This window comes from Phyllopteryx taeniolatus, chromosome 2 (genome assembly GCF_024500385.1).
Source record: "Phyllopteryx taeniolatus isolate TA_2022b chromosome 2, UOR_Ptae_1.2, whole genome shotgun sequence".
In the NCBI taxonomy this organism is placed as follows: Eukaryota; Metazoa; Chordata; class Actinopteri; order Syngnathiformes; family Syngnathidae; genus Phyllopteryx; species Phyllopteryx taeniolatus.
Genome location: NC_084503.1, coordinates 3,478,458 through 3,499,254, shown reverse-complemented (window position 1 = coordinate 3,499,254; position 20,797 = coordinate 3,478,458). Strand labels below are relative to the sequence as shown.

General features: G+C 39.2%; 1 protein-coding gene across 5 annotated transcripts in view; it reads left to right on the top strand.

Annotated features, from left to right (window-relative positions):
• The window catches only part of tead1b (TEA domain family member 1b), a 50,780-nt gene extending 31,043 nt beyond the window's left edge, over positions 1-19,737 (top strand). Inside the window, exons 4-14 of one of the 5 annotated variants that reach the window (XM_061754009.1) lie at positions 1,529-1,591; positions 1,682-1,744; positions 4,282-4,293; positions 5,106-5,237; positions 5,520-5,566; positions 5,929-5,987; positions 7,705-7,829; positions 8,425-8,598; positions 12,158-12,298; positions 12,379-12,531; positions 14,600-19,737. In XM_061754009.1, coding sequence (XP_061609993.1) covers positions 1,529-1,591; positions 1,682-1,744; positions 4,282-4,293; positions 5,106-5,237; positions 5,520-5,566; positions 5,929-5,987; positions 7,705-7,829; positions 8,425-8,598; positions 12,158-12,298; positions 12,379-12,531; positions 14,600-14,713 — 1,083 coding nt within the window. In that variant the 3' untranslated portion in view covers positions 14,714-19,737. Of the gene's footprint in view, positions 1-1,528; positions 1,745-4,281; positions 4,294-5,105; positions 5,238-5,519; positions 5,567-5,928; positions 5,988-7,704; positions 7,830-8,424; positions 8,599-12,157; positions 12,299-12,378; positions 12,532-14,599 lie in introns of all 5 variants that reach the window. The other 4 variants (XM_061754027.1, XM_061754017.1, XM_061754000.1 and 1 more) reach the window with 4 other exon arrangements.
• The last annotated feature ends 1,060 nt before the right edge of the window (positions 19,738-20,797 follow it).

The following is a 20,797-nucleotide window of genomic DNA, read 5'->3' as shown; positions in this document are numbered from 1 at the left end:
CACTCTTATTGGCCAATCAGAAGCCTGAAGAATGTCCAGTTTTTCCTTGTCTGTGTGGACATGGCCTCAGAATAAGATGACTGTGAAAGAAAAACATTTATTTTTCTATATCGCTACCAAGGATTTCATAGTTAATCCAAATGCATGGCCTCTATGTAATTACGCTGTTTCTCATTCTGGTCAAACAAAAATAAACTTTTGTTCTTACTCAGATTGGGTTCTGTATTACACATGGCAGCAATGATTGCAGGCAGAGACATACAGTGCACAACATAAATTAATACACCTCATTAGAAAAGTAATACTTTTATCCATTTCGCAGTGAACACAGGAACATTTGAATCATGATTAGACTCACCTGTGGTTAAATTGTTGTGAATGTATTTTTCCCAAAAATATGATATTGATTATTTTTGCAAAATCAAATTGTGTTAGAAAAAAATCCTGTGTTGTGAATGCTTATTGATGATCAATGGATATATTATGTCGCAGTATAGCATGCCATAGAAAATATTGATTCTGAAAGGAAGGTTAAGATTTCATAATAAATCTGTTGGTGTATTTATTCATGTTGAGCACTGTAGCAACAAGTTGATTTTTGTGCTTCATTTGCATTGAACAATATTAAACTATATACAATGGCGCCTTGACTTATAAGTTTAATTCCTTCTGTGACCACCCTCGTAACTGAAAACACTCATATTTCAAATCATATTTCCCCCAATTATTGATTCTCCTTTTGGTGTGCAAGCCTTGGCCACCAGGGGGCTGTACACAAAGAAGACGCTACTGCTTAGTCAGCTGCAGCTTGTATCGCTAATTTTTGCTCGCAATTCAAAGTGAAAAATAAAATCAGCCAAGCAACGGCTCGTATCTCGAAAAACTCAACTCAAGGTACCACTGTACAATGATTACACAATGACGTGAGTATGACTAGGATCATGCAAATTTACTGTTATCACCTCCATGCCAAAATGCTTTCAAATTAGACTTTTTGGATTTAAATGGGAGCCTGGTTACAGAATACTACAGTCTTTCATAATTAAATATTTTGATATCAACATTGGTCAGATTCCTCTATTGTGTACAGCTAATAAGGCCTGTGTGACTTCCTGTTGTGTAAACCTCAACAGGCAATCATTTCCACTGATGATAAGAAAGCTTATTTGACTCACACCTGCTAGAATATTAACATTCGATAGGATTGTATTAATAATACCACCATATTTTACATGGGAAGTAAACTTGGCCGGTGAAATGCCTCCTCCAACTCCCATAAGAATATGAGACTAACCAATTGACATTCAGTACACAGCGGATCACATCTGTGTGCTCTTAATGTGTTCTAAAGGGGCCTGCATCCTCCTTAATCAGCTCACTTAAGTGACGACGACACACAGGATAATGCTTTATTGGATGCTAGCACGGTGTGCTGTGTGGAGATGCCACTGACCTGCACCTTGTCTCCCTGACAAAGACGTGTGTGTTCTCGTTTTGTTTATTTTCCCCTTTTCTCTTTTGAATGGAGGTGTCTAGTCACATACAGGTCTTAGCAAGAAAGAAAGTTCGAGAAATCCAAGCTGCCATTAAGGTACGTCTGGCTTTGCCCAGTTACAGGGGGCTTTTCATTGCCATGGTTACAGGCTCTTCCTTTGTTTTCCTCCCCTCCCCTACCCCGCAGGTGTCTAGTCACATTCAGGTTCTAGCCAGAAGAAAATCTCGTGAGTTTCATTCCAAGCTAAAGGTATGCGCTTTTCTGCTTTTGGGCTTGTTTGTTGCTGTGCTTCTGAACTAACCGCCCTTTTCCCATGGGGACAAGCTAATTCCTGATGGCCCCCACTCCCCCCCCCCCCCCCCTCCCCTAAACCAAATGTTCTGTTGACTTGGTCCTTCTTGTCTCTAACCCCCTTTGCACCATGTCAGTCCATCTCACTTTCATGCTCTGTTTTCACTTGCATCCATTCCTTTATTTATGTTATGAGAACAGTTGTATAGCCCATAAAATGCCTGGCAAATACTAATATATGTAATAATAAATTGTACATAATAATAATGAAATATTTGCAAGTATTGTGTTCAAAAATATAAAATAAATAATTACCACTAACATGCTCACGTTGCCAAAACAAATTGATACCTAAAATATTTTGGATAACAGATGCCATTTAACTTGCATTGGCTCATTATATTATGATAACTAATAAATGTGCATCTGAGACTAATAAGGATAACCATCTGAGATGACCAAATATATTATATATGAAATAAATGGAGTTTACTCTTGAGGCAACATTAATGGTTTTACCAAATGTTGTAGTAAATCAGACCAAACATCATGCCAAAACCCAAACTGGAACCCGTATTAGAGAAAACCATTTATGATATGTTCCAGGACCATATTAAAGGAAACTATTTCTGATATGTTCCAGGACCAAGCACGTCTTGAAATTGCGTCTTGGGCGGACACCCGCTTGAGGAGTTTACTGTTTTCACCAGCGGTTGTTGTAGCAGGCTTTCCGCTGCAACTTCTTGCTGGAAGGCAATTTTGCAACACTGCTCCGATGTCAATTGGCAAGCCATGGTCAAGGGAATGATATGCTTACGTCTTAACTGCAAAGGCTAAGCTGTCAAATCCTGATGGCCTCAAATCTGTCCGAATGATAGCTGAAACAAAATAGAACAGCCTGAGACACCCTGTTGTACAATGATGCAGATGTCTTTGATACTTAGCTTACTCATGTGTAAAGCTTCCAGACTATAAACTATGTTATTGTGGGGAAGCATGCTGGCATTGGCTGTTTGGTGATTGGCTGAGAGCGCCAGTGCAGAGGCAGTTGCTGTCTAAAAAGGCATGGCAGAAACAGGGGATGTGTGTGTAAATGAATCAATACAATTACAGCACACCCTTATTTGACAGCGTCACCTAACTTTTCTGTGCTGTCAAAGGCTCGGCAGTCCGCATTCAGAGCGCAGAATGGCTGAGAAGCAGACAGTTTAGTAAAATGCCCTCTGCTTTCTGTCCTCCCTTCAACCTGTTGATAATTCAACAATACTCTAACAGTACTGCGCCTCGCACTTTCCTTCCTTTTTATTTTTCTTGGGTGGTCCCATCAGATGTGCTTTCATTTGGACTAACATTGAAAAATCACCCAAGTTCACTAATGAGGAAGGCATATGAAATTGAACAAACCCATTGTTAAAGAACAAATTAAGCTAATGAAGAATGAAATATAACATGCTCTTCTCCTTTAGGGTCCACACATTTTGACTTTCACACTTTGTTGTTTCACTCACAGTATTCCATACCCAGTAATGACACCTCATTAATCTGTGGCGTGTCTATGTGTAAAGAGCCACAGAGAGTGAGACAGCCACATGAATGCCTGCTCTTTCAGAGGCACAGGCAGCTCTGTGAGGAAAAACAGACGGCTTTTGTATGAATCCCTGTCTTTTCTCATTTAAAGCAAATTAGACTCCAGTGGCAAAGAGATCTACAAGTGTGCCCTTCCTTTTTTTGTGGGCAGAGGGTGGGGGGGGTGTGGGTCATCAATGAAAACCTGCTGTTTCTACTCATGTCTATGGCATCTGAGTAAAATTAGTCATTAAGCTACTTTTGTTTTTTATTCCGTCCAATGAAAAGATGAGAGCAGGACGTTCGCTATAGAATCTGTTGCTCATTTATGAATACAAAATCTTCATTTTCTTGATGTTTCGTTTCTTTTTATTGGTCCTTCTCAGATTCCATTGACCAGAAAAGCACTTACAGTGTCGGATGTAAGATTAAGGATTTAATGTTTGCTACTGGTTAAATAAACACATAAATGGCTATGATCTATGAACGGATTTTTTTTCTGGATCCAAGGGAAACAAACTGAAAAATATGGTCCTTAATTTTCCTCATGGGGATTGAGATTGGGATTGATGAGAATGGCATATGTATGTGTGTCTGGTGATGGAGTTTTTGTGTAAACTCGGCAAAGAAGTATTAGGGCTTCTGAAAAAAAAAAAAAAAAAAAAAAAACCTTTGAGAATTATGTACAGTAATACAATTACAAGAACAAAGTTTCAATATTATAAAGGAAAATTCCAAATTTGATGGGTCTACAAGAACCCTCCCTGATTTGTGTGACCCTAATACTCCTTTGAAGAAAACATATCATCATTAGCGGAAGTGATAATTATGTTTATGCATATTTCTGCACCAATGTTTATTGTTGGAAATACATTCTCACGTGCTGATAGTCTTAAATTTACAAGGTAATCTTGTTTGCTTGCGTTCAGGTTACAAGTATGGTAAGTATTGACTTTCCATTTGTACTGCTGTTTCTGCTTTTTCTTTTTTTTTTTTTTTTTTGTGGCCTTGTTCCTCCGCTGCTAGTTTTGCGCCGTAGTGAGAGGATTTTCCAATGTGTTGGTCCCTGCTGCTGTTGTCACACTTTAGTCGGACTCACCGGCATCTGTTGTCAGCATGCTTACCCTTTAGCATCACTGTGTCTGCACGGTTTCTCCAGCTCTGGTGTGCACGCTCCCGCAATAAGAAAGCCGCATTTACAGCTTACATTTCAATATATTTCTGAATACACTTTATCTTCAAATCAAATCTAGAAGCACTACTTCAAGCTGGCACTGTGAAATGATGTTTCAATATGCATCTACAGTTCGGCATTTTAATTACATCCAGCCCAGAGATAAAAAGAGTGAAGAATCTGCGTCCTTGTTTACAATGTTTCGAGTTATTTTTTTAAAATCTGCAGATTGTTGTAGCCTTGATACAAGTGCTGCTGCTATTGGATGTTTTTTTTTTTTTAGTCAACAAGCAAACTTTTGCTGAAGTGCATATCACCACTAGTTATTGTTGATAGGAATTCATACGTTCATCGTTTAGTGCATTCCATTGGAGAAAAAAAAACACGCTCACACTTTAAAAGCCACACTGTTGCATCCTCTTTTAACCTGCTTGTGTTGTTTGAGAGGTCAGTAGTGCTTTCAGTGTGTTTACTGGGTTTTGGTTGTTGTTACCTATGCAACGTGCACTATCACCACCCCCAACCCCCTGCCCCCTTCTTTCTATGCGAGCACTAAGCCTTTTGTGTCTGATATTAAAGGACCAGGCCGTGAAGGACAAAGCCCTCCAGAGCATGGCCTCCATGTCGTCAGCGCAGATCGTCTCTGCCACGGCTATTCACAACAAGCTGGGCCTGCCCGGCATCCCGCATCCAGCATTCCCCGGAGCAGGGGTGAGGGCCTCGCACCCAGACACGCCGCTATTGATCAGTCCTGCTCAGCTTCACGCAGGCCAGCCATGGGGCCCACGCCGGGGCCAAATCACATTACACACCAGGGTTTGCTCAACTGCCCCAATCAGATAAGCACATGATCAGAAAGAGTGCTAGTGGAGATAACTTCTTTCCCAGAACACAGCCATTTTCATCTTGCCACAAAATCGGCTTACAATTGGCTGCTCTTTTGTTGTTTGTTGTCGATTAATATCTTATTCATGATTGTATCTAATTCTTTAGATATGGCAAGGGATGATATCAACGAGTCAGCCAGGATCCTCACAAGAGTAAGTGTGCTACTTTGCTCAAATGTTAGGTTTAAACAAGGTTATCCACAGGTACACATGGATAAAATTGTTTAGAAGGATGCTTTTCAAAAGATTGATTTCATTTTCTACTGTCAGGTCATACACACAGTTTTAACATGTAATTACAATAATAATAATAATAATAATGATATGGCAAGTTTTTTTTAAACTGCACAATCTACCTTTATTTTAAGTAAAATTGTATTGTTGAGAATTGCTGGGTTTTCTCTTAACAGAAGGATACAAGAATTTTTTTTTTCAAGTATTTACATCTTTCATTAATACATTTCATTTCATGATCCAGGGATGTTTTCATGTTTTATTTTGTTTTTTCCTTGCAGCATCAAACCCTTCACCCAGCAAGCCTATCCCATCCAGCCTGCAGTCACGACAATTTCAAGTGAGGATCACTCACACAACACACTTGAACCTACAACCCCAATTCCAATGAAGTTGGGCCGTTGTGTTAAACATAAATAAAAACAGAATACAATGATTTGCAAATCATGTTCAACCTATATTTCATTGAATACACTGCAAAGACAAGATATTTAATGTTCAAACTGATAAACTTTATTGTTTTTAGCAAATGATCATTAACTTGGAATTTTATGGCTGCAACACGTTCCAAAAGAACTGGGACAGGTGGCAAAAAAGATTGAGAAAGTTGAGTAATGCTCATCAAACACCTTTTTGGAACATCCCACAGGTGAACAGGCTCATTGGGAACAGGTGGGTGCCATGATTGGGTATAAAAGGAGCTTCCCTGAATTGCTTAGTCATTCACAAGCAAAGATGGGGCGAGGTTCACCTCTTTGTGAACAAGTGTGTGAGAAAATAGTCGAACAGTTTAAGGACAATGTTCCTCAATGTACAATTCCAAGGAATTTAGGGATTTCATCTTCTACGGTCCATAATATCATCAAAAGGTTCAGCGAATCTGGAGAAATCACTGCATGTAAGCGGCAAGACCGAAAACCAACATTGAATGCCCGTGACCTTCGATCCCTCAGTCACTGCATCAAAAACTGACATAAATGTGTAAAGGATATCACCGCATGGGCTCAGGAACACTTCAGAAAACCAATCTCAGTAAATACAGTTCGGCGCTACATTCGCAAGTGCAACTTGAAACTCTACTATGCAAAGCAAAAGCCATTTATCAACAACACCCAGAAACGCCGCCGGCTTCTCTGGGCCCGAGCTGATGGACTGATGCAAAGTCAAAAAGTGTTCTGTGGTCCGACGAGTGCATATTTCAAATTGTTTTTGGAAATTGTGGACGTCATGTCCTCCGGGCCAAAGAGGAAAAGAACCATCCGGACTGTTATGGACGCAAAGTTCAAAAGCCAGCATCTGTGATGGTATGGGGCTGTGTTAGTGCCACTGGCATGGGTAACTTACACATCTGCTTAATGCTGAAAGGTACATACAGGTTTTGGGAAAAACATATGCTGCCATCCAAGCAACATCTTTTTCATGGACGCCCCTGCTTATTTCAGCAAGACAATGCCAAACCACATTCTGCACGTGTTACAACAGCGTGGCTTCGTAGTAAAAGAGTGCGGGTACTAGACTGGCCTGCCTGCAGTCCAGACCTGTCTCCCATTGAAAATGTGTGGCGCATTATGAAGCGTAAAATACGACAACGCAGACCCTGGACTGTTGAACAGCTGAAGCTGTAAATCAAGCAAGAGCCAGAGCCAAATCAGTAATGTATGAGAACAATTATAAGATTTTTTTAGTCCAGTGGGATTAATGAATTGTTATTTCTGTTTTGGGGTGGGCACTTATTTTAAAAGTAGCACTGTAAAAAAAAAAAAAAAAAAAAAAAAAAAAGAAGAAGAAAGAATAAATAAATAGATTTTATTTCACCACAAATTTTACTTACAAAATACTAACTCTGAAAGTATTCAAAAGTATGTCTTAAAAGTGCAGTGGCATTTATTTTAAGATAAAGACAAGGATTTCATGTAAAATATTTTTTTCATTTAATTCCTAATGCTTATATTTTACTTACCACTGCCGCTTCCTACCACATAAAGTCCTGCATTTCAAAAGGATGAACTCAATGATATTCAATGTAGACAACTGTCATTATTCTGTTGTCACTGCAGGCTACGAGCCCACGGCCGCTTCTGCTCCGACGGCACCAGCATGGCAGGGCCGCTCTATCGGTACAACCAAACTGCGACTGGTGGAGTTCTCTGCCTTCCTGGAGCAACAAAGAGACCCAGACTCTGTAAGAAGAATGTTAAATATAAAACATGAAGTGTCACCATCTGATGGTGTTCTTTCCCGCCTCTTATGTTGTTAGTTTCTTTGTAAATGCACTGGGACCTTGCCCACAGGGAGTCAGTTGGTGACCTAAAAAAAGAGGAGACTTTCAGACTACTTTCAGAAATGTAAACGTTTATTGTAAACATAAATGATTTAATGCCCCTCATTTATTTATGCATACATTTTCAAACAAAGGACTTGGCCGTCTACTTGAGCATTTTACATGCTCTTAAAGAGATTTTCTGTGCTTTGTCGTCATCAATTTCTTAGTATTCTTAATTTCACGCTGTCACTTATTATTTGGCTTGAATTTACAACGTTGTACTTGCTCCACTTGTAAAACTTCTTACCTTAAAATTGGATTTTTTTAATTATATTTTTTAATAAACTGAGTTAAGCTCGATCACAATCATTGTGTTCAGTCAACTAATCATCTCTGTGTATTAATCAAACTGAGATCTTCGCTCACCAACTGTAAATTGAATAGATCCACATTGAAAACCAGTTTCCTTCACTGTAATGTGTGACTATAGTACATCTTTTATTTGTCCTTCCAGTACAACAAGCACCTCTTTGTGCATATCGGACAGACAAATCATTCCTACAGCGACGCCCTGCTTGAGTCTGTGGACATTCGTCAGATTTATGATAAATTTCCTGAAAAGAAGGGAGGACTGAAGGAACTGTACGCGAAGGGCGCCCAAAATTCCTTCTTCCTTATAAAGTTCTGGGTGAGTGAGATTCCTATAATTCCAGCATTCTTGCCCATGTTGAACATACATTGTATATTACCAATAAGATTATATTGTTTTTGTGTATACAGTGGACCCCCACTAGTCACTGGAGGATAGTGACCGAGCCCGACCACGAAAGGCACATTTCTGTGAATAATTGGCACCCTCCTAAAAGTGATCATAATTGACTATATTAAAGGTTTAAACCATAAATATACCAAAACTCTTCAATAAAATATGTAAATGCTTAAAAACATGTTCAAACATTGCTGTCAAAATAAAGTGCAGGTACAGTGAACATCTTATGCCTAAGAAAGCACATATACAATGTAAAAGTTAACCCTGACGCTAAGATGAAGAATTACTGTAGAGGTGCAGTCCGGTGTAAAACAGTGAACATTTGATTACACAGCAAAGCAGAGGAGTAACACTGATGGTGCCCAATGCTCCTCGGGTGGTCTGTGCTGGTGGCAAATAGCAGCGGTTGCGTAGAATGGCTGGCGCTGCAGTGTTTTGCGACCGGAAACTGCTGGATATACGCAGCGGCAGCACAAACCGGCGGTCGTAAATAGGTCGTAAATAGCAGGGTTGCGCTGAGCAGTTTTTACAGATTCCACTGGTTTTGATGCCGTGTTTAGGCCTAGTTTGACAAAACTACCATGAGCCAAGCAGCGGCAGCAGACAAGCAGCCATCTTATCTAGCCTCACTCGCTGACTGTCAATCACAAGTCCAACATGGCTGCAGTTAGATTTGTCATTTGATGAGTGAGCCGGGGACTGGGAGTCGGGGGCCGGAGTCAGTTAGTGTGTGTGTTGGTGGAACTTCCACCTTCTCATTTCCGCCGCGGAACTTTGACTGAGAGGACAACCAGTTTGTTTTGTTTTTTAATTAAAAAGACACTTAAATATGATACAATAATGTAGACTGTATTTCCCCCCCCCAAAAAATATATATTCTAATTTATTTTGCCAAGCAAATATGTGGGGGCATTAGCTTGGAAAGAACATTAGCTAGGCAGCTTTTAATGAGAGCTGCATCAAATCAAATCTCTCTTTCCAAAGAGAATCATTTTTCTTTTTTTTCCCCCGTTTTTTTCATAGCGTTGTGTCTCATATATATGAATATAGAATGGGACAGCTTCATATTCAAATAACGACGATAATAATAGCTTTTTTGGAACGTGTTACAGCCATAAAATTCCAAGTTAATGATTATTTGCTAAAACATTCAAGTTTATCAGTTTGAACATTAAATATCTTGTCTTTGTAGTGTATTCAATGAAATATAGGTTGAACATGATTTGCAAATCATTGTATTCTGTTTTTATTTATGTTTAACACAACGTCCCAGCTTCACTGGAATAAGGGTTGTAGATGCAGGCCCATTCTACATCATTACAATACAACTGCAATAATAAACACATTTATTAAATAATGAACTTTTGATACTGTCAACCAAAACAGTGTCAACAATTCTGTCTTTATTTTTATTTTATATTTTATTAGAGGTTACAACCAGTCAGTGTCAGTAGTCTACTTTGAAGAGATTGTGCTTTTATTGTTTACAGAATGTGTTAGGCTATATTTGGACGGGCATAGCAGGAGAGCTTTTGATCAAAGCTCTCGCTAATTCAGTCTAATATATCCAAACAATAGTGTGACCTGGTTGCGCTGCATAATGGCTCTTTAAACATTGCACGTATTCCATCCCCGATGCAAAATGCTAACTAGCGGCGGCCAACAAAGTAGAGACCATGTACTTGGACCAAGTCCCCTCAAATTCCTTTTGAAATGACCGGCCAATCTAAATTTCAAATGAAAGGCAGGATCTGCACAATAATGAATGTATAACTGCTCTGCTTAATGAAGGAGGAGAATGTTGGAGGCGGACGTCTCCGCTTTTTGTGGCCGTAATTAACAGGATGTGCGGGGCGTAGAGACAGGCGGCCCTCTGGGAACATGGACGATCAATCTTATAAATCACTCTTTTAATGTTGCTTGATCCTCTTCAGAATTTGCACTATGCTCCGTATATATATATGGTCAAAATAAGCAGAATATTGATTGGGGGGGTTTCATAGTGTGTACACTGCTTTTTGCAGAGGAGACACTTCTTATACTGTACATCTATCTGCATTACATGGTGGCTTATTACTGTAAATCAATGACCTGGGCCCATATCACAGTGGAGTGCCTTTGGTGTCCTCATCGGAATCACTCAGTCACCATGAAAATAGGAAAAAGTCTCGGCCAATATGCAATATGCGTTTCTATCAGCATACCATCTACTTAATACAATGAATATGGAAAATCTTGACCTTTTTTGGATGAAATCGGGAAGTCTCAAAGGTAGCAAATGGTGATCTTGACTCAAATACACAAATACATTAGACACCGATTGTGACAAATGATGTGAACGAAACTCAACAATGCTCCTAGGATTTATGTTAATATGATGGTACCGTATTTTTACCAGCTGAGATGGTACAAAACGTTTCTAAATAAATGTGCAGTGAGAGTTTCGAGTTCCAAGAGAGGTTCTAAAAACATTAACAGTATTGCTCGGAAATCCCCATTCGCTATACGCGTTGACAGTCACAAATAACTTCCGAATCAGAATTGAATCGTTACCCCTTGTACTATTCCGCAATAAAGACGTCATTGTCCGACAAATGAAAAATCCAATATGATTATTTGAAAACTATCTATTGAACCGCATAGGGAGTACCGTAAAAGTTTTTCTTTTTAGTTTAAAATCACTTACTTTAACCGGGAGCTCTTGCCATAACATGGCCAAAAGTAGAACGTACGTGGTCGTAAATCCACGCTGGCTGGGACCATCTGCCTCCTCTTTTAGACAGCTAGCCAGCGAGCTAGCTCTTGTCAATCATCTGCCAAGCTGTGTTGGATCTTGGACAACTTTGTCCCATGCATTGTGCCGCGGTCGCCGTCTGCCGTGAAAATCCACGCAGCTCCTCGGGCACTGCTTTTGGACGCCTCCCTCCGTGGAGATCATTGTCTCACTGGAGGGCTTACGGCTATTTGCATCCGTGATCCATGGTTAACTGCTCATATACGCAGAAACTATGCGCAGTAAGTCAAAATGGCGTCGGCCATAAACAAAGGCTTAACATCATGAGTGCAGTAGTTGCAGCTTTTGGCAGATTAAAGTTGTTTTTATGATATTCTAGAATTTGTTGTGATTTGAGTCTATAAATTCTTATTCTACTTTCACTTTTCCACACCCATTCGAATCCCAATTCTAGTCACCACCCATTCGTGAGCAGCCCCAATTAACAGACTTCCTTCTGCTGTCATTTAAACACACCACAGTTAATTTGCAATTAGCACAAGACCAGCTCTACAAATGGTCCTCTACTTATTGACTTGGATGATACTGTCCACATTTCTCTGGCCCAAAACCTGTCAAGCGTGAACACGCCCTGAAATGCAGTGTAACCCCTGCGACTGTATTGTGTCGACCTTGTATGTGTGCGTTGGTGTCATCCAATTATGAAGGATTACACTAAATGACACCAAATGCTCTGCTTTTCAGGCCGACCTAAACTGCAACATTCAAGAGGAGAACGGATCTTTCTACGGTGTCACCAGTCAGTACGAGAGCTCAGAGAACATGACCATCACATGCTCCACTAAAGTGTGCTCTTTTGGAAAGCAGGTGGTCGAGAAAGTAGAGGTAAGACGCTTCTTTGTTACTCTTCAACAGTGGCAAATGTGTACTTCTTGTTTTTGCTGCATTTCTCGTTTTTCTTTCAGACTGAATATGCACGGTTTGAGAACGGACGCTTCGTCTACCGGATAAGCAGATCTCCAATGTGCGAATACATGATCAACTTCATTCATAAGCTGAAACACCTGCCTGAGAAGTACATGATGAACAGCGTGTTGGAGAACTTTACGATCTTATTGGTAAGCGATGACCCTCCACCTCCTTCTCCTCGTCTTCAGGCCACGTACATAACAAGAAAATGTCATTTTGATGAAGTCCTCTGCTTGGTCATACATTCTTGTCATTCCAATAGAGACGAAACACAGTGTGAGGAGTGTCTTTCTCTGCAGGAGCTCAGAATATCTAACACCGTTAGTTTTTTTCCAACCTTTACAGAGCCAAGGCACATATTTTACATTCGAAAAAAAACTGACAAAAATCTCAGTTTGTTGGATTTTATCAAATAAATGTCCCCCCAAAAATGCAACTTATATGTTTTTTTCCCTTCTTTATTGTGCATTTTTTGGCTGGTGCGACTTTTACTCCGGAGCGACTTATCGTCCGGAAAATACGGTACCATGAAATCCTGCGATATAGCGGATAATTCCGCGATGTGAAGCCGCAGAAAGTGAACCGTGATATAGCGAGGGATGACTGTATCCTGAAATTATGATGATCTGGTCTGAATTTGCTCATAAATGTACTTACTCGGTGTGAAATCTGGCCTTATTAGTTGAACACAACGCTATTATTCTGTTGTATGAATGGCAAGAGGTGGATACACAGCATAATTGAACCTTATGACATCTAACGGAAGAGCATTTAATTGTTCTACTTGTCACAATACGCCGCTGCCATAGATCGATAAACAAAGATACATTTGTAGTACATAAATAATTTCCAGACCAATTAAGTGAAATTGGGTCATTTCGCGCCACAGTGGTTGAGTATTACTGATCTAATAATCACACAAGGCCACCAGTGACTGTGTTTGAGTGTGTGTGTGTGTGTGTATACATGTGTGTCTATGTCCACAAACCGTGAGTCAAAATGTTTTGTTTTTTTAAATTTGGCTCACAAGCAAGGCAAATAAAGAGTGAAATTAAAAATACTAAGAAATTGATTTCAGCAAAGTACAGAAAATCCCTTTAAGAGCAGAAACCTCAAGGAACAATGAGCCTTCTTCATCAAGAGTTTTGTCAACAAATGTGGTCATAACTTCTTATGTACTTCCCCCCCCCAATTGTGGCATTCGCCATCAGCACAGTTGTGCACTTTTGATATGTCTTGGTTGAGCAAAATCATTTTTTGAGTTCTATACCTAGTTCTGTAGCCGTCATCTATTCCTTAATTTTCTATAGTGCTCATCATTCCCAGTTGAAACATATGCCCCAAAAGGAGGTGCCAACAGTCTCTATGGCAGGGATGTCCAAACTGGTGGCATACAGAAAAAAACGAAGGCTGCAAGAGCCTTCTTCATCTTTAACTTATTTTACATGCTAATACCAATCCATTAGCAATGATAAAGTAGTGTTGAGCAGTGTGTTGCGTATACACGTGTATCTCAAAAATCTTTCCATATTGAAATGAATGGAAATGCCAATAATCTGTTCCAGCCTCCCCCCCCCCCCAAAAAAAAACAAACATTATTTGTAATGTTTGTCAATAAGGAAAATAGCTTATTTTATGTATTTATAATTATTAAATATTCATTATATTATTATTAATATTTTTTATTTTTTTTACTTTATAAAAACACGTAGTAATAACAATCAAATAGAATGTGAATAATTCAACAGTTTGTGCTTCATGGTTAATTCATTGTGGCTCTTTCTGATGTTTGAGACTTGGCCACTGGGGGCAGTATAACACATGCAATCACAAACAAAGAAACGTTTCATAGCTACTGTAAGTGACGCAGTAAACTGCAGTAATATTAGTCATTTTTCACAGAGGATAAAGAGTATATGCCGTTGAGTATTGTTGTGTTGTCTGTCTACATTTTTTGCTGCAGCGTTTGTGTTCAAATATCCGTTGCTTAAAGCGTCACTGCCAGATAGCCTGTCTTTGGCATTTCCCAATGATGTGTCAGTTTGCGCACCGCCGCTCTACGGTTTTCGCAGTTTCCCGCAGTCGTATTTTGATGTGGAAAATCAGCAAACCGAGACCAGGAGAGTAAACTAGAGCTGTGGCAATAGAGACCGACAATCCCTCACATTTGCACCTCCAGACAAATTTTGTGTCTTCAAGTGTTTGTGTTTTTTGCAGGTGGTGACCAACCGGGACACGCAGGAGACGCTGCTTTGTATGGCGTGTGTATTTGAAGTGTCGAACAGCGAACACGGTGCCCAGCATCATATCTACAGACTGGTAAAAGAATGAATCGGCCCCTCTCCTTTTCTCACAGACTCTCTGACCTCCAGACAAGTGGCATTGCCTCTCGCTAAAAGTCACAGCGACAGCGTTTTTCGGTCGTTACCTGAAGTCTTTTCTTATCACTGTGTTGTTTTTGTGTTGTTTGACTGCAGCGGTGAGTTGTGCTACTAGTGTTTTCTTTTTTGTTATTCTTCGTTCCATTGCAGGAAATCTTGAGAGATCATGTAGACCTGGTATAACTGTGGCATCGACGTACTAAATTTACTCTAATTTGGTAAATGGAACTGTGTGTTGTCAATTTTTTTGTCTGTATATATGCTATTGGCCTTTTTGTGCCAGTGGCCTCATGTGGTCTGTGCAATGTTTGAGTGTGTTGATCATGCTTGTTTTATGTGCAAGACCTACAGCCCATAGAGCTCCAAAGAAACTAACCTGACACTAAATATGCTATGAAATTACTGCCTTTTCTTTTTGGAATTGTCTAATGTTGTTGTTTTCTTTTGCTTTTTATCAGCGAGCAGTGAATTATTTTCCCTGTTGAAGCACACCAACACAGTCACAGCAGTTTGATTGCACTCTAAAACAAGATACTAAACTCACTTTGCTGCCTTTTCTCAAGGATTTAGGAAAACAATCCAACCTGCTAAGCATTCCCGTTCCTGTCAGATGATTGTAACACATGACTGTCAAACTCTTTTTTTTTTTTTGGTTGTTTTGGTGGCCACATTATTATTATTATGGTATGATTATGCAGTGTACCCCCGTTATTCACATGGGGCAGGGACAGAGTCTGACCGCAAATAGCGAATTTCCGCCAATAGTTGACACGCCCCTAAAAGTGATTATAATTGCTTATTTTAAGAGTGTAAACCAGTGGGTCTTAAACTTTTTACACCAAGTACTACCTAAAAAAAAAAAACTTGACAAGTACCACCATCATGACCAACATTAAAATGCAGTAACATAGACGGCCTAAGTGTATATATATATATATATATAAAATAAAATAAAAATAGATTTATAAGTATATTTAATTTTATTGTAAGCCAGTAACTTTATGCACAGTTTGAACATTAACACTCTGCTTTAAAGATCCCATATTTTGGTTATTTAGACCTCCATAGAGTGACTCTCGAACATGGACTTAGTATAAAAGTGTCAATTTCATATAAAAACAAAAACAAAAACAAACAAAAAACACCTTGGTTTTGTCATACAAGTGTCCAGAAAAGGCCGCCGTGACAGCTACTTCTGTTTGACCCACTTTTGTATCTGCTTTGTCCATATTTGGCTAAGACCGCCCCCATTCCTCTGATTGGTTGCCTCCGTTTAGAAGACCCACTTGTGAAAGCGCACGTGTTTGTTATGTTGACAGCGCTGTCTCGTGAGCAGAAAGGGAAGGCCGAGATCTTCGTTAGTGACTTAGATAAGCTCGAGAAATTCGAATGAGCTGATTTCAGGCCTCTCTGCAGAAAAACTTATGGAACTCAGGAATGCGTGGACGATTTTAATTCATATTTCACGTTTACTGAGCCATAGAGACAATATTACATCCCAAATACTAGAAAAGGTTGGTTTGTTAAAAGATGGCATCTTGAATATTGCGCAATATAACAGTACTTAAATCATGATTTCAATAAAATGCATCGCGCCTAAGTTAAATAAAAACTGTACCTTAATAAAAGTTTAAACACAAACACTTCTTAAAGATTAAATGCAAGTGTATTGTACTCAAAAATTAAATACAACTGAAATGCACTCCACCTGTTATTCTTCCGCATACCTCCAGAGGGAGCCCACGTACCACTAGTGGTACTTGCACCATACTTTGAGAATCAATCGTTTCACCAGTAAATATACCACAAACTATTTCAAATCTTAAAACATCTTCAACATTGCTGTATCCTTAAGGAATAAATTAAAAAATAAAGTACAGTTAACAACAAAAAAATACAAGGAGGTGAATTTGCGAATACCCATCAGCGAATATGCGGGGGTCCACTGTGCATAATCCCCCCATTGAATTATTACATACACACAACAAATTGATGGATAGTTTCAAATTCAGAAGTCAAGAAAAATGGTTTGTTCAACGATTTTTCTTTCTTTGTTTTTTTTGGGTTTTGTTTTGAAAAAGAGGTTTCGCAACAAACAATGCTTGCCAAATCTCAACGTTATTAAAAGTGATGACATTTTGCAATTCCGGTCCAAATTTGATCAAGAAACATGGAGCAGGCTCAGATGATTGACTTTGGCAGACCACGTGAAGTCACGTGACGAACCGGATCTGGCCTTGAGTTTGACACCTGTGTTCTTACAGGTTAAAGCACTACAAGATGTAAACGGAGTCATCCAAAAGCACTTTCTTTCTTCTGCTCTTAAGTAGCCCCGACACTAAAATCATGTCAGACAGCAAGCCATGTTTACGTTTGTGGCTTCTCCCCCCCCACTACATGAGTAGCATTCCCGGCATGATCTGAGTCAGAGCGTTGCTGCCTCACACTACATTCCTGTTACCGTGGCCTACGCCGGCCCCCAAAGCCTTAAACACGCTACAGCTGTGCGATCTCCGAGAGACGCTACTAAAACTGTGACCTGTTTCCTCGTAAACACTCCCCAAGTCGGAGTCGTGTGAGAGATTCCCGAAACAGTCTGCCAAAGTGTTAAGAGTACAGTGCCTTAGCGTATATAGTCCAACTTTATCCTGCATCCTAATGTCAAGTCAGGCTGATACAGGCAAAATCCTCCACCAGTACACTCCTCTATTTTCAGATTCACTACATAAAAATGCCTCAAATAATATTAAAGTTGTATTTTTCTCTATAAAAGTCATATATTCCCTAAATATCAGCTTTTTTTTTTTTTCTATGAAGTCTGGTGAAATTTTCTGTGGTAAAAGACCAAAAAAAAAAAAAAAAAAAAAATTCTCTTACTCTGTTATTGTGTTTGTTGCATGGTAGCAAAAAGTGCCTTTGGTTTACAATTTACAATTCAAACTGACACAAAACGACAATGTTGCTAGACCAAAAAATGAGATTGAACCAAGTACCACATTGCCTTTCTTTCTTAAAGCAGGGAGGGAAAACAGAGCATTTCATCCAGCCAGCATGTCATTCTAAAAACAAATACTGTACAACTTCAGAGGAACTGCCAGCAACATTTCCTCCATAATGCTCCAAGTATGCACTGAACAAAAATATAAACGCAACGCTTTGATTTTTGCTCCCATTTTTCATGAGCTGAACTCAAAGAGCTATGTACAAAAAGTCCCATTTCTCCCACATATTCACATATTCAGATCTTTGCAACATCTCGCCGCGCGTTACTAGGATGAATGGCACAAATGATCGACTGACCTTATGCGACCCTCCCGAAACAGTAAAACGGCACATTTTAGAGTGGCTTTTTATTGTGGGCAGCCCGAGACAGACCTGTATAACAAATATGTTGCACTGGTTGAGAAAAATGGTGGTCACGCTGGTTTTATAACAGTACTTCGACTTTATTCTCTGCGAAGAACAACTAATATTAGTGCCGTACTGATAAACTGAAAGGTGTTCAGACGGTTCAATGTGCAGTATATCTGCCTGTCTGTCTTTTACTGCCCTCAGGTGGCCAAGGTGGAGACACCACATTTTAGATTGGCCTTTTTCTGAGGGCAACCTAAGACGCGCTTGTGCAATAATCGGACTGTCCAATCAACATCTTGATGTGCCACACCTGTGAGGATTTACGACACAGATTTGTGAACAATATTTGAGAGAAATAGGACTTTTGTGCACACAGAAAGTTCGGCTTGGGAAAAATCGGAGCAAAAACAAAAAGTGTTTGTTTTTGTTCACTGTGTTACTGTATCATAAAAGAAATCAATCAGGTTTTGTCATAAAATAAGGACGTCCCCAGAGGGTTAGAACTTGAAAATGGTTCCCCAGCCATGTCTTATAGGATTGTGATGCTAACTGGGGAAGCTGCTCAATTGTAGATGGTTCCCTCATCTCTAGATTTTCACAAAGGATTTTGAAGCAAGTGAAATTGCTTGAGGTCACTGAGCTTAAATAAAACACTAGCACACACTTGCAGGTTCAAGTGTTTTAAAATAAAAATAATCTCTGAAATGTTAGCCCCCAAAAAAAAAAAAAAAAACCCTGGCTTTTTTTTTTTTTTTAACAATAAATATTTCAAGGTAATAAAGAGTGGAGCAGAGCTACATGCATCTCCACTGTTTCTTAAAGAAAATCTGGTCTGTGGTGGACACACATACAGGTAAAAGCTCAATCAGTGTTTTTCCACCACTGTGCTCTTTGAGTAGATTTTATGTTTGCCCTGTGTATCTGTTCACGTATTGATCTGTACATGTTTTCTTCTTGTATTTGTATACAGTCGTATGGTTGTGTGATCTGTATATAAAGATGGTCGTTGTTTTACTGCTGGTACAATACATGTTGACGTGTGGTTTCAGCACTACAACAACAGGATTGATGCCTTCCGAGGCGTGAATGTCTGCAGCCTTTTGTCATATAAAACTGACATTCCAAAAAAAAAAAAAAAAAATTGGGAGAAAATAAAGAGCTAACACGTTCGACTCGGGGCTGCGAGAGTAACAGCAGTTATTTGTAATTTTGTCAAGGAATAAGGTACTGGTACCGCTCTGTTCTGTTTTGATCATTTTCAAATTGTGGCTTTAAAGTGATTTGACTTCACATAGCTCACGCGTTTGTTTTATGTGCAGATTTGTTCTTGTAAAAAGGTGCTTTGTACAACAACAACAAACAAACAAAAAAAAATATCCTGGTGTTTCTTGGTACAGATGTGCGATATCCTTTCTTATCTACGGCTAATGTGTTGGAGCAGGCAAAAGAAAAAGAGGCTCTGCTATGTTTGTATGTTTTGCATAATTATTATTATTATGATGATAATGGTCTTGTCTTTGCCGTAACATTATGATGCCTTCTTGATAAACTAGATATTTTGTAGCTTTCTAGATCATTTTTATGTATGCAGCATTGCAGCTAAATAAAACTTAAAAACCACTGTTTATTTTGTTTCGCTACTTGTGTTCCAGTAATTAGTACCCATTGACATAGCAGTACGTATTAGCAGTGACCGGCAACAATTAGCCAGCCTGTTTCCTTTTCTAGGTGACGACCCCTTTGGTGCCCGTGAAATGCCGCAAAAGACCACACTAAACTCATAATTACAGTTTACTAAATTGGGGGAACAGATTACAAAAATGAGGGTACGGTTGACTAAAATGAGGGAACAGATGACTAAATTGAGGTAACAGTTGACTAAATTGAGGGAACAGATTACTAAAATGATGGAACAAATTACTAAATTGAGAGTACAGTTTACTAAACTGATGGGAAAGATTAGTCAATTGAGGGTACAGTTTACTAAACTAAGAAAACAGATTATCAATGAATTATTTTTTCTCATATCTTTGAAACAGTAATCCTTTTTGAGTGCGTGAGAAAAAAAAAAAAAGTCGCTCTACTTTATTTGAAATAGGTTTTCCCAAAACTCACGGTAGATGTCGCTAACAGCTTGCACAACTGGTCCTGTTTCCCCGTTGACTGAAATGCATGTAGTAACATATTCTAACACCAGAGGGAGACATTTGACAATACGTTTACTTTATTCATCCCACGAGGGAAATTAGATTAATTGAGCGAAAACACATATTCTGCATCAGAAAAATCTCACGGCACACCACCATCAACAGAATAATCTGATTTTATTCTGTTGGCTGAATGTCATAAAAAGCATGCAGTGGATATAAAAAGTCTAAACACCCCCGCCATATTTTTGTGATGTCAAAGAAAACGTCTTTTCATAACTTTTTTTCCACCGTTAATGTAACTTGTACAACACAATTACAGAAAAAAATGAAGTATTTTTGAGCAGGGAAGAACAAATAAACAACCAAGGTAACATGTTTGCACAAGTTTGCACACCGTCCAGGGAAGGTTCAACACCGTTCCCATGTTTTCCCTCATTTTGTTTTCTTTGTTCTTGAATTTCTTTGGATCGTGGCATTTTGTTTCAGCTATTTGAGATCTTTTGGCCGGACTTCATTTTGTCAAACAGGTT